At 35.8% G+C, this 16,238-nt stretch overlaps 1 protein-coding gene across 1 annotated transcript in view; it reads right to left on the minus strand.

The window, feature by feature from the left end:
• Nucleotides 1-672: 672 nt before the first annotated feature.
• Nucleotides 673-16,238, minus strand: part of LOC125646580 (calmodulin-like) — a 45,261-nt gene continuing 29,695 nt past the window's right edge. The window contains exons 3-4 of the mRNA XM_048872967.2: nucleotides 4,229-4,459; nucleotides 673-1,939 (exon numbers count right to left, since the gene is read on the minus strand). Of these exons, the coding sequence (XP_048728924.2) occupies nucleotides 1,905-1,939; nucleotides 4,229-4,459 (266 nt within the window). The 3' untranslated portion in view covers nucleotides 673-1,904. The remainder of the gene's footprint in view (nucleotides 1,940-4,228; nucleotides 4,460-16,238) is intronic.

Genomic DNA, 16,238 nt, shown 5'->3' on the forward strand with positions numbered 1-16,238 from the left:
TGAGTTAATACATCATGTTGGGATTCTCCTGACGCGCGTGGGTCTATTTATAGACGTCTAGCACTGTATAATATATGCGTTATCTGGAACACCTCGGGCCTATCACCGAAAACACCGTGAATTTGGTGAAAGGCCCGAAGTTTTCCGGATGATTTATATATGTACCACACTATATTTACTTTCTAAATAACATTCTCACTGTTTCCTTTTACATGGAGATGTTTTCAAGCATGTAATTAAGGGAAAGTTATATATATATATATATATATATATATATATATATATATATATATATATATATATATATTTTAAACACACATACACATACATGATATTTTATGATATATATATATATATATATATATATAATTCAATAAAAAGCAGGAAAATATGCATATTTTCCTGCCTTTTTGTTGAATTATTTTGACTGTGATATCAACTCTTTCTATTTGGATTATATATATATATATATATATATATATATATATATATATATATATACATACATGTGTGTGTGTGTGTGTGTGTGTGTGTGTGTGTGTGTGTGTGTGTGTGTGTCAGTTGCACCAGAATATACATGTATATTCAAAACAGTCGTGTCGAAATATTTTCATCGAATACCATAAGTAATATAATTAAAATTAGATCCTTTATTGCGCATACACAATTCGCTGCATAACAATCAAATAAGATTGCATTGAGGGTCACGCTCTGGTGACCGAAGCAATGCCCAATCATGATACTGTTTTAGCCAATGAAATGACTGCTAAATTGGAAAATTGAGAAATTTTACATTTTGAATGTAAATTATTTGTATATTTGCGTTTGGAATAATAGAATTTTTCTCATATTTCAGATCGGCTGTATTGCCTTAGTTCGGTTCCATTCCAGTTTGTCATCGAGTGAAGCCTAAGAGGTAAAATATATATAGTGCCAACTCCTTTGTAAAACTATTGGCATTCAGAATAGAGGGTATGGAGTCGTACGATAAAGAACTGCTACGACCCTGAACGCCATAGACAGGTCTAAATGTGCCTAAAACTCCACCTACAGTTAGTGATGTTTTCAAAACAGGCGAAAAATCCTGAAAGGGACAATAAACAAATGAAAATAAAACATGACATGTTGATGGATTATGACGTAATTACATGTTACTCTGACCACTTCTATTGCTAGGTGCGTGTATATATGCTGGAACACAGAAGCTAGGTGCGTGTATACATGCTGGAACAAGGAAGCTAGGTGCGTGTATACAAGCTGGAACAAGGAAGCTAGGTGCGTGTATACATGCTGGAACAAGGAAGCTAGGTGCGTGTATACTTGTTTGAACAAAGAAACTAGGTGCGTGTACAAGTGTTTGAATAAGGAAGCTAGGTGCGTGTACAAGTGTTTAAATAAGGAAGCTAGGTGCGTGTATACTTGTTGGAAGAAGGAAATTAGGTGCGTGTACACGTGTTGGAACAATGAAGCTTGGTGCGTCAACACGAATTGGAAGAAGGAAATTAGGTGCGTGTACACGTGTTGGAAGAAGGACGGTAATTGAGGTAACACTTTTCGTCTTCAGTGCTTCTTCATTTTGCGTTAGTCGAACACACATGTATGTACAATGTGTATATAGTGGAAGGAAAAATAGCTGACGGTTCATAATGTAATTATCCGCAAATCATTTAATCTCGGTTTCAAGGTTTTTTGTAAGTAATTAACTCACTATTTTTCAATATAGCGGAACGTCTTCATTATAACATTGAAAACACTAATTTGATAGGTGGGTGTAGGTCATAACAACAGGTAACAAAACGTGACACTCAAAGCCCTTGTGTAGTGATTTACACGAGGATCTACTTCAAATACATTGTAGTAAAGCTATTCTTAGATTACATTAACGGATTAAATGAGTTGTTTCTTCAGCTGTCTTTGCTTCTGTAGACTGCAGCAAATTCTGAAAGAGGGAAAAAGGAATATATTTAGACTAAATAAAGATTTGATAAAAATCATGCAACTTTTCATGCATGTTTTGCTATTTTCAATCTTTTGACGTTTGACAAATTATAATTAACTCCAGTCTCCTCATAACCTATAATCTACATGTAATGTACAGGAATAATAATCTACATTAACAGGAATAATAATCTACACGTACAGGAATAATAATCTACATGTACAGGAATAATAATCTACGTGTACAGGAATAATAATCTACATGTAATGTACAGGAATAATAATCTACATATAATGTATAGGAATAATAATCTAAATATAATGTACAGGAATAATGATCTACATATAATGTACAAGAATAATAATCTACATGTACAGGAATAATAATCTACATGTACAGGAATAATAGTCTACACGTACAGGAATAATAATCTACATATAATGTACAGGAATAATAATCTACACGTACAGGAATAATAATCTACAAGTACAGGAATAATAATTTACACGTACAGGAATAATAATCTGTATGTACTGCATTTCTCTCTCTCTCTCTCTCTCTCTCTCTCTCTCTCTCTCTCTCTCTCTCTCTCTCTCATGAGATGAAGATTATTGACCGTCCATGAAACATGTAATAAACTGACATTATCTTTAAATGTATATACGAGAGACCCATGGACCATATCGCTCACCTCTGTCACTTCGGCCTACTGTTATGATTTTAAAGTTATTTTCAATCTTTATTACCATCGAAGATTTGAACCCCACAACCTCGCATTGGGTCAAATGCTGTCTGACGTGTTTCATACCGATTGTTAAGCCGTTCTTGGCACACTGATTTTGACTGCGGATAACTCCGTTTACCTGATCAGGATATGGGTCTCGCGGCGGGTGTGACCGGTCAACAGGGGATGCTTTCTCCTCCTAGGCACCTGATCCCACCTCTGGTGTGTCCAGGGGTCCGTGTTTGCCCAACTATCTATTTTGTATTGCTTGTAGGAGTTATGATATTGATCACTGTTCGTTATCTTCACCTTGCATTGTAACCCAAACTAAATGAACATGACGTAACCAAACATGAATTCACACATGGAGTGCTTCAACACCAATATGACTTAACATAATCTTGCCATTATGGAAAAGGTCAAGGTTGTAGTTAATGGCATGAAATGAGGTCTTGTCATAAGAATTCTATTAACAAAATATGAAACTGTACCATAAATGGTTCAGGAAATATAGAATAGGTTAACTCCTAGATAAAGGTCGAAGGCTTTGAATCTTAGTACTGAAAAAAAACATTTGTCACAAGAAATGCATATACGAAATATGAGAGCCCTATTCTCTCTATCTAAAAACTTCTACGTGAGAAGGAAAAATATCTTGCTATGGTCATTTCGATATATCGACGACGTTTTATCTATTAACAATAATAACTTTCATTCATATGTCGATTCGATATATCCCTGCGAACTCGAACTTGTTCAGGTTTTAATTGTCCCAAATTCCTTCGAAGAATGCCCTTTTCTGATGTTGTTGGAAATTTTCGCTGATGGTCACGCCCAGGTATTTTCCCTCTATCCACAACTTCTAGCTGGATGCCAAGGGAGATGGTACCGTAACTGTGTTTGCAGGAGCTGGCGTTTATTGGTTACTCTGATGGCAGTAAAAGTTCTTGTTCCCAGGCATCAAGGAAAGTAGTGTCATTTGAGGATTTTAGCTGCGTCAGTCTTATTCTTGATATTTCTGTAGATAAAGCAGTCGTCTGCAAACAATCTAGCATCTAATGTTGTGCAATCAGGTTTGTCCTTTATGTAGACCAATAGCAAAAGAAGGCTTAATACAGATCCCTGGGGTACTCCAGGTAGTACATCCAATGGTTTGATGGTTGTCCTTTGAGTACGACTGAGTGGGTTCTGTTGCTAAAAAGTCCTTGGTCCATTCTAGGGTTCTACCGCTGACGCCATAATGTGCTAATTTCAGGAGAAAACGCTGGTGGGGCACTTTGTCAAATGCCTTTGAGAAATCAACAGTAGGACAATGTCAGTTTATGTTCCGCGTTCCATATTTCTGGCTATCTTGTTTAAAGTCTGTGCAATTAGTTGTGTATCTAAGATCTAAAGTCCATGTTGTTCCTCGCAGATTTAATGCACGATTTAACACAAAATAAATTTTATTCAAATTATTACTGGCCATTTCAAGATTTCAATATATGTCCCTTACTATACTTACTTAAAAGAAAAAAGAAATAAATAGAAACACTATCTTAGAGAAAATAATTTTAAATCGGTACCATCAAACGTTAGTTCCCCGTCCCCATTTGTGTCGCCCTCTGTCACCAGCTCATCAGCTTCTGCCCTGGTAATACCCATTGTTTTGGCGATCTCTTTGGCAGTGATGCTTCCATCTCCGTTTACGTCCATTTTTTCAAAACACGACTGCAAAAACTGTAATTCCACCATCTGGGCCTCCAGTTGCTCAACCATCATTTTCTCGTATTCTTTGTAGCTCAGATAGTCATCGCCTATATTTGGATAACATATAACAAACAAAAGATAACTATAACAACAACAAAAACAAACTCATTATATACATGTATTTCTAGAATGACCACCTGTATGAGCGGAAAAATAATACAGGTGACTCTCGATAACTCGAAGTTCAAGGAACCTTGATAAAACTTCGAGAGATCGAAATTCGGAAATTGAAGGTCCGCCGGTATGGTTCAGATTTTACAGTAACCGGAAATGTATACCAACAAGATCATATGATATCGTTTTGACATGTTTTCCTTCATATCCGTCAGGTACTTTGATATAAAAATAAAAAACTTAATTTGCATTATTAAAAACATTTCAAAGTTTATTTATTTGTTCTTTAATCATGCTTAGATGGGTATACAAAACCAAGTTCAGATGACGCTTTACTATCGCAAACTAAACAGAGCACAATGTTATGTCGCTTTACCCAAAACAAAAATTCTAACGAATGAGTAAAACGATGTTTTAGAGTAACTTTACACAAAGAACAAACTCGAGAAATTTAAAAGTCTCTAGATCTCTAAATAATGTATAAAACTTACTCTCTCGTTGTCACGTCAAAACAATTTCTAGATTTCATTCATAGTCGGATTATATATAAATTTAATCATCACGACTCAAAACCCCAGTGCAAGGTGTAAACTGACCAATTAGCCAATTATATACTCAAGTGTGTCACCTCCACGTAAACACCTAATTACACCTCCGGCATTCAACAAAACCCAGGTAAGGCCCAAGCGGAAATTATTACACGCTTGGGTAACGTTGGGTATACGCTACCACCACTTCGAGAGATCGAGAGTGAAAAACAATGAAATGTGTTTTACGGGACCCAACTTCACTTCGAGAGATCGAGAACTTCGAGAGATCAAACGTTCGAGAGATCGATATTAAATTTGCTTTGTTATATATAGAGAAAAAATGGGACCATGATTTCACTTCGAGAGATCAAGAACTTCGAGAGATCAAACGTTCGAGAGATCGATAGTAAATTTGCTTTGTTATATAGAGAGAAAAATTGGGACCATGATTTCACTTCGAGAGATCAAGAACTTCGAGAGATCGAAGTTCGAGCCATCGAGAGTCACCTGTAGTAACCTACAAATAACTGCGTAGAGGAAAGACGTTTTAAATACATTTATGAATTGCTGAGTACATGAGTTGAATGGACTATATCTTTTACTTCAAATTGAATCGTGCATTTCTTAATATCAGGTCGTTTTTAGCATATTTTTCGTCTTCATTTTGATCAATATTCTCGACGACCAAAGTGCGATTAGTAGATCTACAATACCCTCAACATCATTCTTGACATTCCTATCGTGCATGTATCCTATCGAATCGTGCATGTACAAAATCGTGCTGTGCATGTATCCCATCGTATCGTGTGTGTAATCTATCGAATCGTGCATGTATAATATGGTGCTGTGCATGTATCCCATCATATCGTGCATGTATAATATCGTATCGTGTGTATATTCTATCGTATCGTGCATGTATAATATCGTTGTGAACTTTGCAAAGCTTTGGAAGAAAAACTTTAAGGCCAAACAAGGTAAATAACCGTAAAACAGTTTGAGTTTATATGTATTCCAGTAGAAAATTGCTATGTTGAATCAATTTTTACAGGTGAATGTACTTCGAATAATGATGAACTTTATTATGCGTATTAAATTCCCATATTTTGTTTCGTGGCCAGAGTCAACAGTTGCCAATTGTTGGTTGTAGAAAATAATACATACGATTATAAGAGCGTTTGGATTGTAGTAGTATAGAATATTAAATATTTGATACACTCGTAACATGTAACCGTAAACATTTTATCTGATATTCAGAAAAAAAAAGAAGACAATTTAATTTTCTCGATTTCAAAAATTTTCTTTAGACTAAATGAATAATTTATTGACACATAAAATGTATTAGGCTTGTCCCTAGTAGTGGAGAATCCTTTTAAGTGGCATATACACAATGAGTATAAATATGAATGAAGGTCAGTTCTACGTCACGAGTGCTGGCATGGATGTGCTCATAACAACTGAGTTCAAAATTGCAACTTCTGAACACTCGTATATTTTCCATTGAGCCCACTTTGAATCCTAACAACCACCTTGCCATTGTTCCCTTCCAAAAATCTTACCAAGACCTTCTACCCTTCGGACGTAGAATTTGACCACATGATCAACTTCTTGTCATATCCCAATCAAATCCAATAAATGTCTTACAAAAATTAAACCAAGAAGTCGAGGATGAGGGAAGGTCTTGTCATGCAAGGTGAAGATAAGGAACAGTGATCAATCTCATAACTGTTATAAGCAATACAAAATAGTTGGGCAAACACGGACCCCTGTACACACCAGAGGTGGGATCAGGTGCTTAGGAGGAGTAAGCATCCCCTGTTGACCGGTCACACCCGCCGTGAGCCCTATATCCTGATCAGCTAAACGGAGTTATCCGCAGTCAAAATCAGTGTGCCAAGAACGGCTTAATAATCGGTATGAAACACGTCAGACAGCATTTGACCCAATGCGAGGTTGTATTGACGAACTAGATCGTTATAACGACCATAGAATTTGCGAAATGCAGACTTCAATCGAGACTGTTGAAACTCCTGCACCATCAACTTGTTTGTCAGTAACTTACCACGATTTAAAAACTGACTATACGCAGAACAAGCTCTTGCATATCGAATCAGTTGAGATATATAAACACCATATGCAGGTGATAATGGAATATTGCTACATAAATATGGGAAGTTGACGATGGATAAGCTGAAATCATCCCGTTTGTCATACAGTTGAGTCATACCTATAATTGCAGACTCTGAAAAGAGGGTGTTGCACCGAAGCGGGAATTTTCCCTAATCCGAGCTGTTTTCTCGCAAAACAAACGAACCTTTTGCTGATGAGGTTTTTCAACAAGCACAACAAATTTTGTATGGCATGGTTATTAAACGTGGCGTCTGTGTCAAATGACAGTTAAAATGATACGTTATGTTCTTAAATCATGAATGATATATATTAAATCAATGGGCTCACTAATTGAAAATAATGACTTCTTTCAAATAAAAGACATATCATAAATTGATATGATTCTAATTCAGTTAATGATTGATTGATTGTATATTGTTTAACTTCCCTCTCTAGAATATTTCACTGATATGGAGACGTCACACCATTGGTAGTGAAGGGCTGCAAAATGTAGGCCTATGATCGGCGTTTACAGTTTTTTGAGCAGGGGGATCTTTATCGTGCCATGCCTGCTGTGGCACGGTACCTCGGTTTTTGCGGTCTCATCCGAAGGACCACCTCATTTAGTCGCTCTTACGACAAGCAAGGGGTACTGATGACCTATTCTAACCCGGATCACTACGGGAGAATTCAGTTAATGATACCATAAATTATCAATTGAACTATTCGATATATGGCATCAAGTGAATTAAGAGTTGCTAAATTAATGTGCACAGTTTAAATTCAATTAATTCAATATTTAGATAACATTAGGTGTAATAACTGGAAATAAGGGGGTGGGGGTAATTAAAGAAAGCAATAACCTAAACCATGCACATTAGATGAATTGTAAAGTATGTGCATTCAGGTAAAGTATGCAAATTCTAGCAGTGATCTGTTGAAAATGAATATGAAATAATATTCTAAACAAAAAGCATCGTTCAAATAGTTGTCTATATATCATAAGATTCAATTTGTTCTTCTCTGTGAAACTAAATGAAATTCTTCTACATTTTACACGATGGCGATGATTTCAGTATGAGACTAGTCAGATAACATTTGACCCAATGATAGGTTTAATTGGCAAACTAGGTTGTTATCATAGGAAAATGATGCAACCGTACAATGATTTGAAACACTCGTTTATTCATCTGACTCTAGTATGATTTTTAGCTGACACGGTAGGACCATGAGGTTATTTTTAGAGTCTTCAATCCTACATATGACAAAATCTTCCCTCTTCCTCGACTTTTTAAATTTCAATTTTTAATGCCAGGTCGTATTTAGCAGACCAAAGCGCGATTAGTAGATCTACAATACCCTCAACTCATTCGTGGCATTTCTATCATGCATGTTTCCTATCGAATCGTGCATGTATAATATCGTGTGCATGTATAATATCGTATCGTGTGTGTATTATATCGTATCGTGTGTGTATTATATCATATCGAGTGTGTATTCTATCGTATCATGTGTGTATTATATCATATCGAGTGTGTATTCTATCGCATCATGTGTGTATTCTATCGCATCGAGTGTGTATTCTATCGTATCGTGTGTGTATTCTATCGTATCGAGTGTGTATTCTATCATATCGAGTGTGTATTCTATCGTATCGAGTGTGTATTCTATCGTGTCGAGTGTGTATTCTATCATATCGAGTGTGTATTCTATCGTATCGAGTGTGTATTCTATCATATCGAGTGTGTATTCTATCGTATCGAGTGTGTATTCTATCGTATCGAGTGTGTATTCTATCATATCGAGTGTGTATTCTATCGTATCGTGTGTGTATTATATCATATCGTGTGTGTATCCTGTCCGTGTACCCTTTCGTATCGTGCTTCGCGTTTATCAGGTGTTCCATTTTTTATTATGTTTTTCATTTATCAAGTCTGTCGTGTTTTGCGTTTATTAGGGTTTCCGTTTAACGTGAAAATAGATCTTAATGAATGGATCAATAAATCTTAAAGCGATAGAAAGGAAGCAGCTTGCCTTGAAGGGGAAATTAAGAACTGTGAATCAGACAGCAGGAAATGAAAAATCTCCTGGCGTCGGTGGCCTAGTGGTTAGAATATCCGATTATCGACCGTAAAGGTCGTGGGTTCGAGTCCTGGCTGCGGCAGGGCCGACGTTGTGTCCTTGAGAAAGGCACTTTACACGAATTTCCTCACTTCACCCAAGTGTAAAAGGGTACCTGGCTATAGACAGTGAAAGATATTGTTAGAATGTTAGTGCTCTAGCGCCTGTAACGGCAGCTTGCACTGTATGCTTCCCAGGAAGCTGAGAAAGTTCTAGATTGATATAAGGTCTGCCAGGGTAATAATTAAGAAATAAGATATCATTTTGAATGTTGTTGGGATATGACATGAATTTGGTCACGTGATCAAATCATATAGGGCGTTATAGTAGATTTGATTACGTACCAACTTCATGTCATATCCCAATAACACCCAAAAATGATATTTTATTTCTTATATTTATATTTTCTATTTTGATTTGTGTTCTTACCGAGCTTCCATGATAATGTAGCAGATGACCAAAATAACGATCGTAGAACACAAAATATACTTCGTTAGAGTTTTATCGAATAAAAAATTAGGAACAATATAAAAGAGAATGTAAGATATAGATATTTAATTGAAAATGTTTTAAAAAAGACGAAACATGTGTAAAATAAAGGTAATTTAGAGCGTAAGTTAACTGAAATGACGACAAGAAGAGCGGAGTAAACTACATCCGTGGTGTGATTTGGTCGCGACCAGCGATGGAGAAACTGGCGTAGGTCTAGCTTACTAAGTTGAAAATGCAATTGTTGAACACAGATTTCGGCAGAAATTCAAAGGATCTGAGAGAATTGATGGTGGATATGATGGGTCAAGTTAACGTTAAGCTCTTAGTAAGGTTTTTGGAAAGAAACAACGGCATGTTCATCGTTAGGACTCGCGGTTGTAGTTATGCAGGAGACGATTCAAGACAGTAGGACAGATTTTTAAAAAAGTGCAGGTAGGTTGCGTCTTTTATTTACCTTCAGTGTGTGTAAGAGAAAATAAAAAGGAACTGACGGAGTTTTTGTTCACTTGAGAGATTTCTGTTGTAGGATTTTAATGAAGACTCGCACCGGTACCCTGACATGAACATATAACATTTTCGAGCCTCGAAACCAGCTTCGCTTATGATCATGCTGAGTCATAGCAATGGTGGCAGTAGTCAGGAAACAACAGGTTAACTTATCATCATAAAGTAAATAGGCTTATAACTACTTACATTTTTTCGCTTCCAATATCATAGAACTTTATTTTATAAATTCGCCATGCAGAAGTTGCAGACGGTATTTAAAACTGTATAAAATGAAACAACAGGACCGTATGTATAATGTTTCTCTTTAAAATTGATAAATTGATGAAATTCTTGGTTTTTTTTTTTACAAAATAAACTCTGTATAAATATCCTCCTGTGTTTGTTTCTGTTATGATGTCATTGCAGTGGCGGATCCAGGGTTTACAAAAGGAGTGTGTGAAAGTCAAGTATTAGCCAAAATACTTCGCCATTTTGGGTACCAATCTGGAATTTTACTCGTACTATTTCTATTATTTAAATTTGTGGCAAGAAGGGGGGGGGGGTCTAAATCCCCCACTGCACTGCATAAGCAAGAAGCCAGGTGAAATTACAGGAACTGAATTTTTAAACGGTGATTGTATTCATACGCAAGAAAAAACTGATTACGTGACCAAATTCATGTCGCACGAAATTGAACATCGATTTCATTAGTACTGTACATGTGCATTAGCAAATGTAAATATTGTATTGTAAAGCGCTTTGAGCAGCATATACTGAAATAAAGTGCACCGCCACGGCACATTATACGCCCGTCACATATTGTTAACAGTATAGATTGTACCCATTAAAACATTTTTTTATATCACCTTAATTAAATGTCACAGTGACCTTAAAGTAGGATGCGACGCACCTTCTACCTAAGATGCATTAGTTGACCAATTTTGGTGATTCTAGGTCTAATAGTTTTCAAGTTATGAGCCGGACAAGTTTTTGCCATATATGGCCATATCTTCTTAATGAAAAGTCACAGTGACCTGGTTTTAATGTGCGACACACCTTCTACCCAAGATGTATCTACAGACAAAGTTTGATGATTCTAGGCCTTGTAGTATTTAAGTTACGGGTCGGACACGAAAAAGCTAACAGACGGACGGACAGACGGATATCTTCTTAATGAAAAGTCACAGTGACCTGGTTTTAATGTGCGACACACCTTCTACCCAAGATGTATCTACAGACAAAGTTTGATGATTCTAGGTCTTGTAGTATTTAAGTTACGGGTCGGACACGAGAAAGCTAACAGACGGACGGACAGACGGATATCTTCTTAATGAAAAGTCACAGTGACCTGGTTTTAATGTGCGACACACCTTCTACCCAAGATGTATCTACAGACAAAGTTTGATGATTCTAGGCCTTGTAGTATTTAAGTTACGGGTCGGACACGAAAAAGCTAACAGACGGACGGACAGACGGATATCTTCTTAATGAAAAGTCACAGTGACCTGGTTTTAATGTGCGACACACCTTCTACCCAAGATGTATCTACAAACAAAGTTTGATGATTCTAGGTCTTGTAGTATTTAAGTTACGGGTCGGACACGAAAAAGCTAACAGACGGACGGACATGAACGCCATACCATAATACGTCCCGTCTTAAGACGGGCGTATAAAAAGCGTTATATGAAACCATCCTTATTATTATCATAAAACACGCCATCTTTGAAAACAACACCGATTATCACAACAACAAAAAGGAAAGAAGAGGAAATTGCCTTCGTGTATGCGTATATTACCTTCCAATTATTCTTTCTTTAATTTCTTTTCATTAAGTATATATAATAAATATTGAAACAAGTCAAAAACTTAATGCAATTTGCACTTCTTTTCGTAACTATCATTATCACGTTCTGTCTAAATTGCTTATCAATTTACAATTTTTCTAATATGTATCCATCCATTTCTCGTGAAGATCGTCTTTGTGTTTATCAACTCTATCGTGAAGATCGTTTATCCTATCGTATCGTGCGTGTATCCCATCGCATCGTGTGTGCTCTATCGTTTATTATATCATGTTCTACATTTTACACGATGCCTTTGATTCGTTCTCTTGAAGATCGCATATGGTCTTTTGCATTTATCAGATCTATCGTGAAGATCGTTTATCCTATCCTATCGTGCGTGTATCCTATCCTATCGTGCATGTATCCAATCCTATCGTGCGTGTATCCCATCCCATTGTGCGTATATCCAATCCTATCGTGCGTGTAATCCATCCTATCGTGTGTATATCCTATCCTATCGTGCGTGTATCCTATCCTATCGTGCGTGCATCCTATCCTATCATATCGTGCGTGTATCCCATCCTATCATGTGTGTATCCTATCCTATCATGTGTATATCCTATCCTATCATGTGTGTATCCTATCATGTGTGTATCCTATCCTATCATGTGTGTATCCTATCCTATCATGAGTGTATCCCGTCCTATCGTGTGTGTATCCTATCCTATTATGTGTGTATCCTATCTTATCATGTGTGTATCCTATCCTATCGTGTGTGTATCCTATCCTATCGTGTCCCAGTGCTCGTTATCTTCGCCTTTTATACAGAAAATACAATCATGGTAAGTGTACCATAGATAAACAATGCAATATGATATGATCATCAGCTAAATATTTTAGTTTCATGAATATACGTCTGAACATAAGAGAACATACAATTATTTAATTCAGTAGATAAGACATTATCACCCCAAAGTAGAAGATGTGTATCAATAATAACCAAGTCATTTAACCTTAGCAATCTATCCATTCATTTGTATCTAGCAAATGAATATTTCTTACAAATAAAGAAGAAGTGATATGCGTCTTCACGTATGCCACAAGAACATAATGGAGAATCAACAATATTGTGTCTGTAAAGATCATAATTCAAATCACAGGCGTGTCTCAGTTTGGTATGAATCATATTCAACAAACAAGAACCATAAGAAAAATACACAGGGGTTTCGGGATTGTTGATATTATTAGAGCTAACACTTTTACGAAATTGTTTACTTGTCTAAATGTTGGTTTGTTCATGTAATTTAAGATACAGGGTTAGGGTCAGGGTTAATATAGGTCACCTAACCCTGCATGTACAGTACCTGAAACGTTATTCATGATATAATAAACGATAGGATGCACGATAGGATGGGATACACGCACAATACGATAGGATACAGGCACGATACGATAGGATACAGGCACGATACGATAGGATACACGCACGATAGATAGGATACAGGCACGATACGATAGGATACACGCACGATACGGTAGGATAAACGCACGATACGATAGTATAAACGATCTTCAAGATAGACCTGATAAACGCAAAAGACGATAGACGATCTTAACGAGAAACGGATACATACATTTTGTAATAGAAAAGTTGTAAATTGATAAGCAACTTAGTCAGAACGAGATAATGACAGTTACGAAAAGAAGTGCAAATTGCATTATGGTATTAGTCAGAACGAGATAATGACAGTTACGAAAAGAAGTGCAAATTGCATTATGGTATTGACGTGTTTCAACATTTATTATATACTTAACGAAAAGAAATTAAAGACAAAATAATTGAAAAGTAATGTGCGTATTAATATAGGCAATTGCACAATTTTGTTTTGTAATAAAAGATGACGTGTTTTTTATTTCCTGCTGCCTGATTCGATGTTCTTAATTTTCCCTTCAAGGCGAGCTGCTTCCTTTATATCGCTTCAAGATTCATTAATCTCCAGAATATTTCGGACAGGTAGCGGTTCCTCTACTTTGTAACCGCCAGCTTTATATTCTCCATGAATTGTGCTGTCTTTTTTCATAATCCTTCTGAATTTTTTTTAATGAAGAAACCAAATAAAGCTTTCGGAATTCTCCGCATCTTTTCATTAGATTTAGGTTACAAGTCCGATAGTTTCCGAAGTTACCTGGTAAACGATTTTAGCGTTAAAAGGAAACCCTAATAAATGCAAAACACGATAGACTTGATAAATGCAAAACATACTAGAAAATGGAACACCTGATAAACGCAAAGCACGATACGAAAGGATACACACACGATACGATAGGATACACACACGATATGATAGAATATACACACGATGCGATATAATACACACACGATACGATAGAATACACATACGATAATCACATAACATTATCTCTAAATTAAAAGTTAGGGTCTAAATATGTTTGCTTAATGTTATAGTATAATACCAAAACTGCTATACCAGAACACATTTTGAACGAAAATTTGATATACAACAACATCCACCGGCCTCATCATTTTCTTACATCTGTACCAATACAGTGAATACACGTATGATAACGTGACATTTAAAACAGAGGTAAGATTCATTTCATGTACAGTCAACAGTTGATAATGTTAATCTGTCTTCAGTAGTTTATTTCATACAGGAATCACGTTAGGATATTCGCTCCCATGAAAAAAGCAAACAAAACGCGGAATGGAAAACGAAACAGAACAAAAAAACGGATCGTGAATTCAAAATATATAACGAAACATAACACGACAGGTAGATTTTGTCTTTAAACATACATTAATGACTATCAATGCACATTAATTCATATCAGTGAAAATCGCTAAAACGCATCAAAGATGCGTATGGCCAAGTTGCAGTTCGGAAAAGTATGCACGCTTGCATTCACGAAGTAAAAACATGCACGTATATAATACAGTTTATAAGTATGAAGCTTTGAATGGCCACAATAGATATGTAGTGTGATAATGACCTTGACCTTTAGCCTTTGGATTTCAAAAGCAACATGAATATTGAATGTCATCAGGATTTGAAGTCTGATAAACATGCACCAGCAAGTACATGTATAAAAGTTTGAGGCAAGCTCAAATCTACAGTATACAGTGAAAAAGAGATCTTAACCTTTTGACCTCAAAATAAATAGGAACCTTCCTCTTTTGGATGTGATCAGAATATGCAACTCTGACAAGGTAGTATGAAAGTTAGAGACCGGACAAGCTCAAATTTATGGCATTTAGTGACAAAGTGACCTTGACCTTTGACCTTTTGACCTCAAAATAAATAGGAACCTTCCTCTTTTGGATGTGATCATGTTACATGTAAGTCTCACAAAGATGTACCAAAAAGTATGAAAGTTAGAGACCGGACAAGCTAATTGTGGACGCCGCCCGCCCGACTTGACGCTCATCCTTCGCCAATTTAAAAGCCCCGATTTTGCTACGCAACTCGGCTAAAAATAGGACATGTTATACAATGTATTGTATTAAATGTCATAATGTAAAGTAAAGTAAATTTTATTTAGAGTCGGCACTATATAATACATTCAACAAGTATTAAGCGCCAAATTAACATAAACTCAAATAATTGAAGATATCTTCAATTATTTGAAGATATCATCAATTCAATTATTGCTCTCTTTAATTGAATTAATGCCCGCATTAAATCAATTAGTGCTCTCATCAAATGAATTAATGCGCGTTTCATTTCAATTATTGCTCTCATCAATTGAATTAATGCGCGCATCAATTGAATTAATGAGAGCAATAATTGATATGCGTGTATTAATTGAATTAATGAGAGCAATAATAGATTTGATGCACGCATTAATTCAATTATTGCTCTCTTCAATTCAATTGATGAAAACATCAATTTAGTAGAATTATTGCTCGCAATAAATAATTTAGAGTTCGGTGTAAATAATTTGATTATCTCTTAAATTCAATTGAAGATATCTTTAAATTATTTACAATGCTTTTGTATAAGGAATTAACGCGTGCATCAATTCTTTTAAAGAGAGCAACAATTCAATCAAAGATATCATTAATTCAATTGTGGATATGTTGAATTGAAGATATCTTTAATTTTATAGTTGCTCTCTCTAAAAGAATTATTGCTCTCTTCAAATAAATTAAAGATATCATTAATTCAGTTGAT

This window comes from Ostrea edulis, chromosome 6 (genome assembly GCF_947568905.1).
Source record: "Ostrea edulis chromosome 6, xbOstEdul1.1, whole genome shotgun sequence".
NCBI lineage: Eukaryota > Metazoa > Mollusca > Bivalvia > Ostreida > Ostreidae > Ostrea > Ostrea edulis.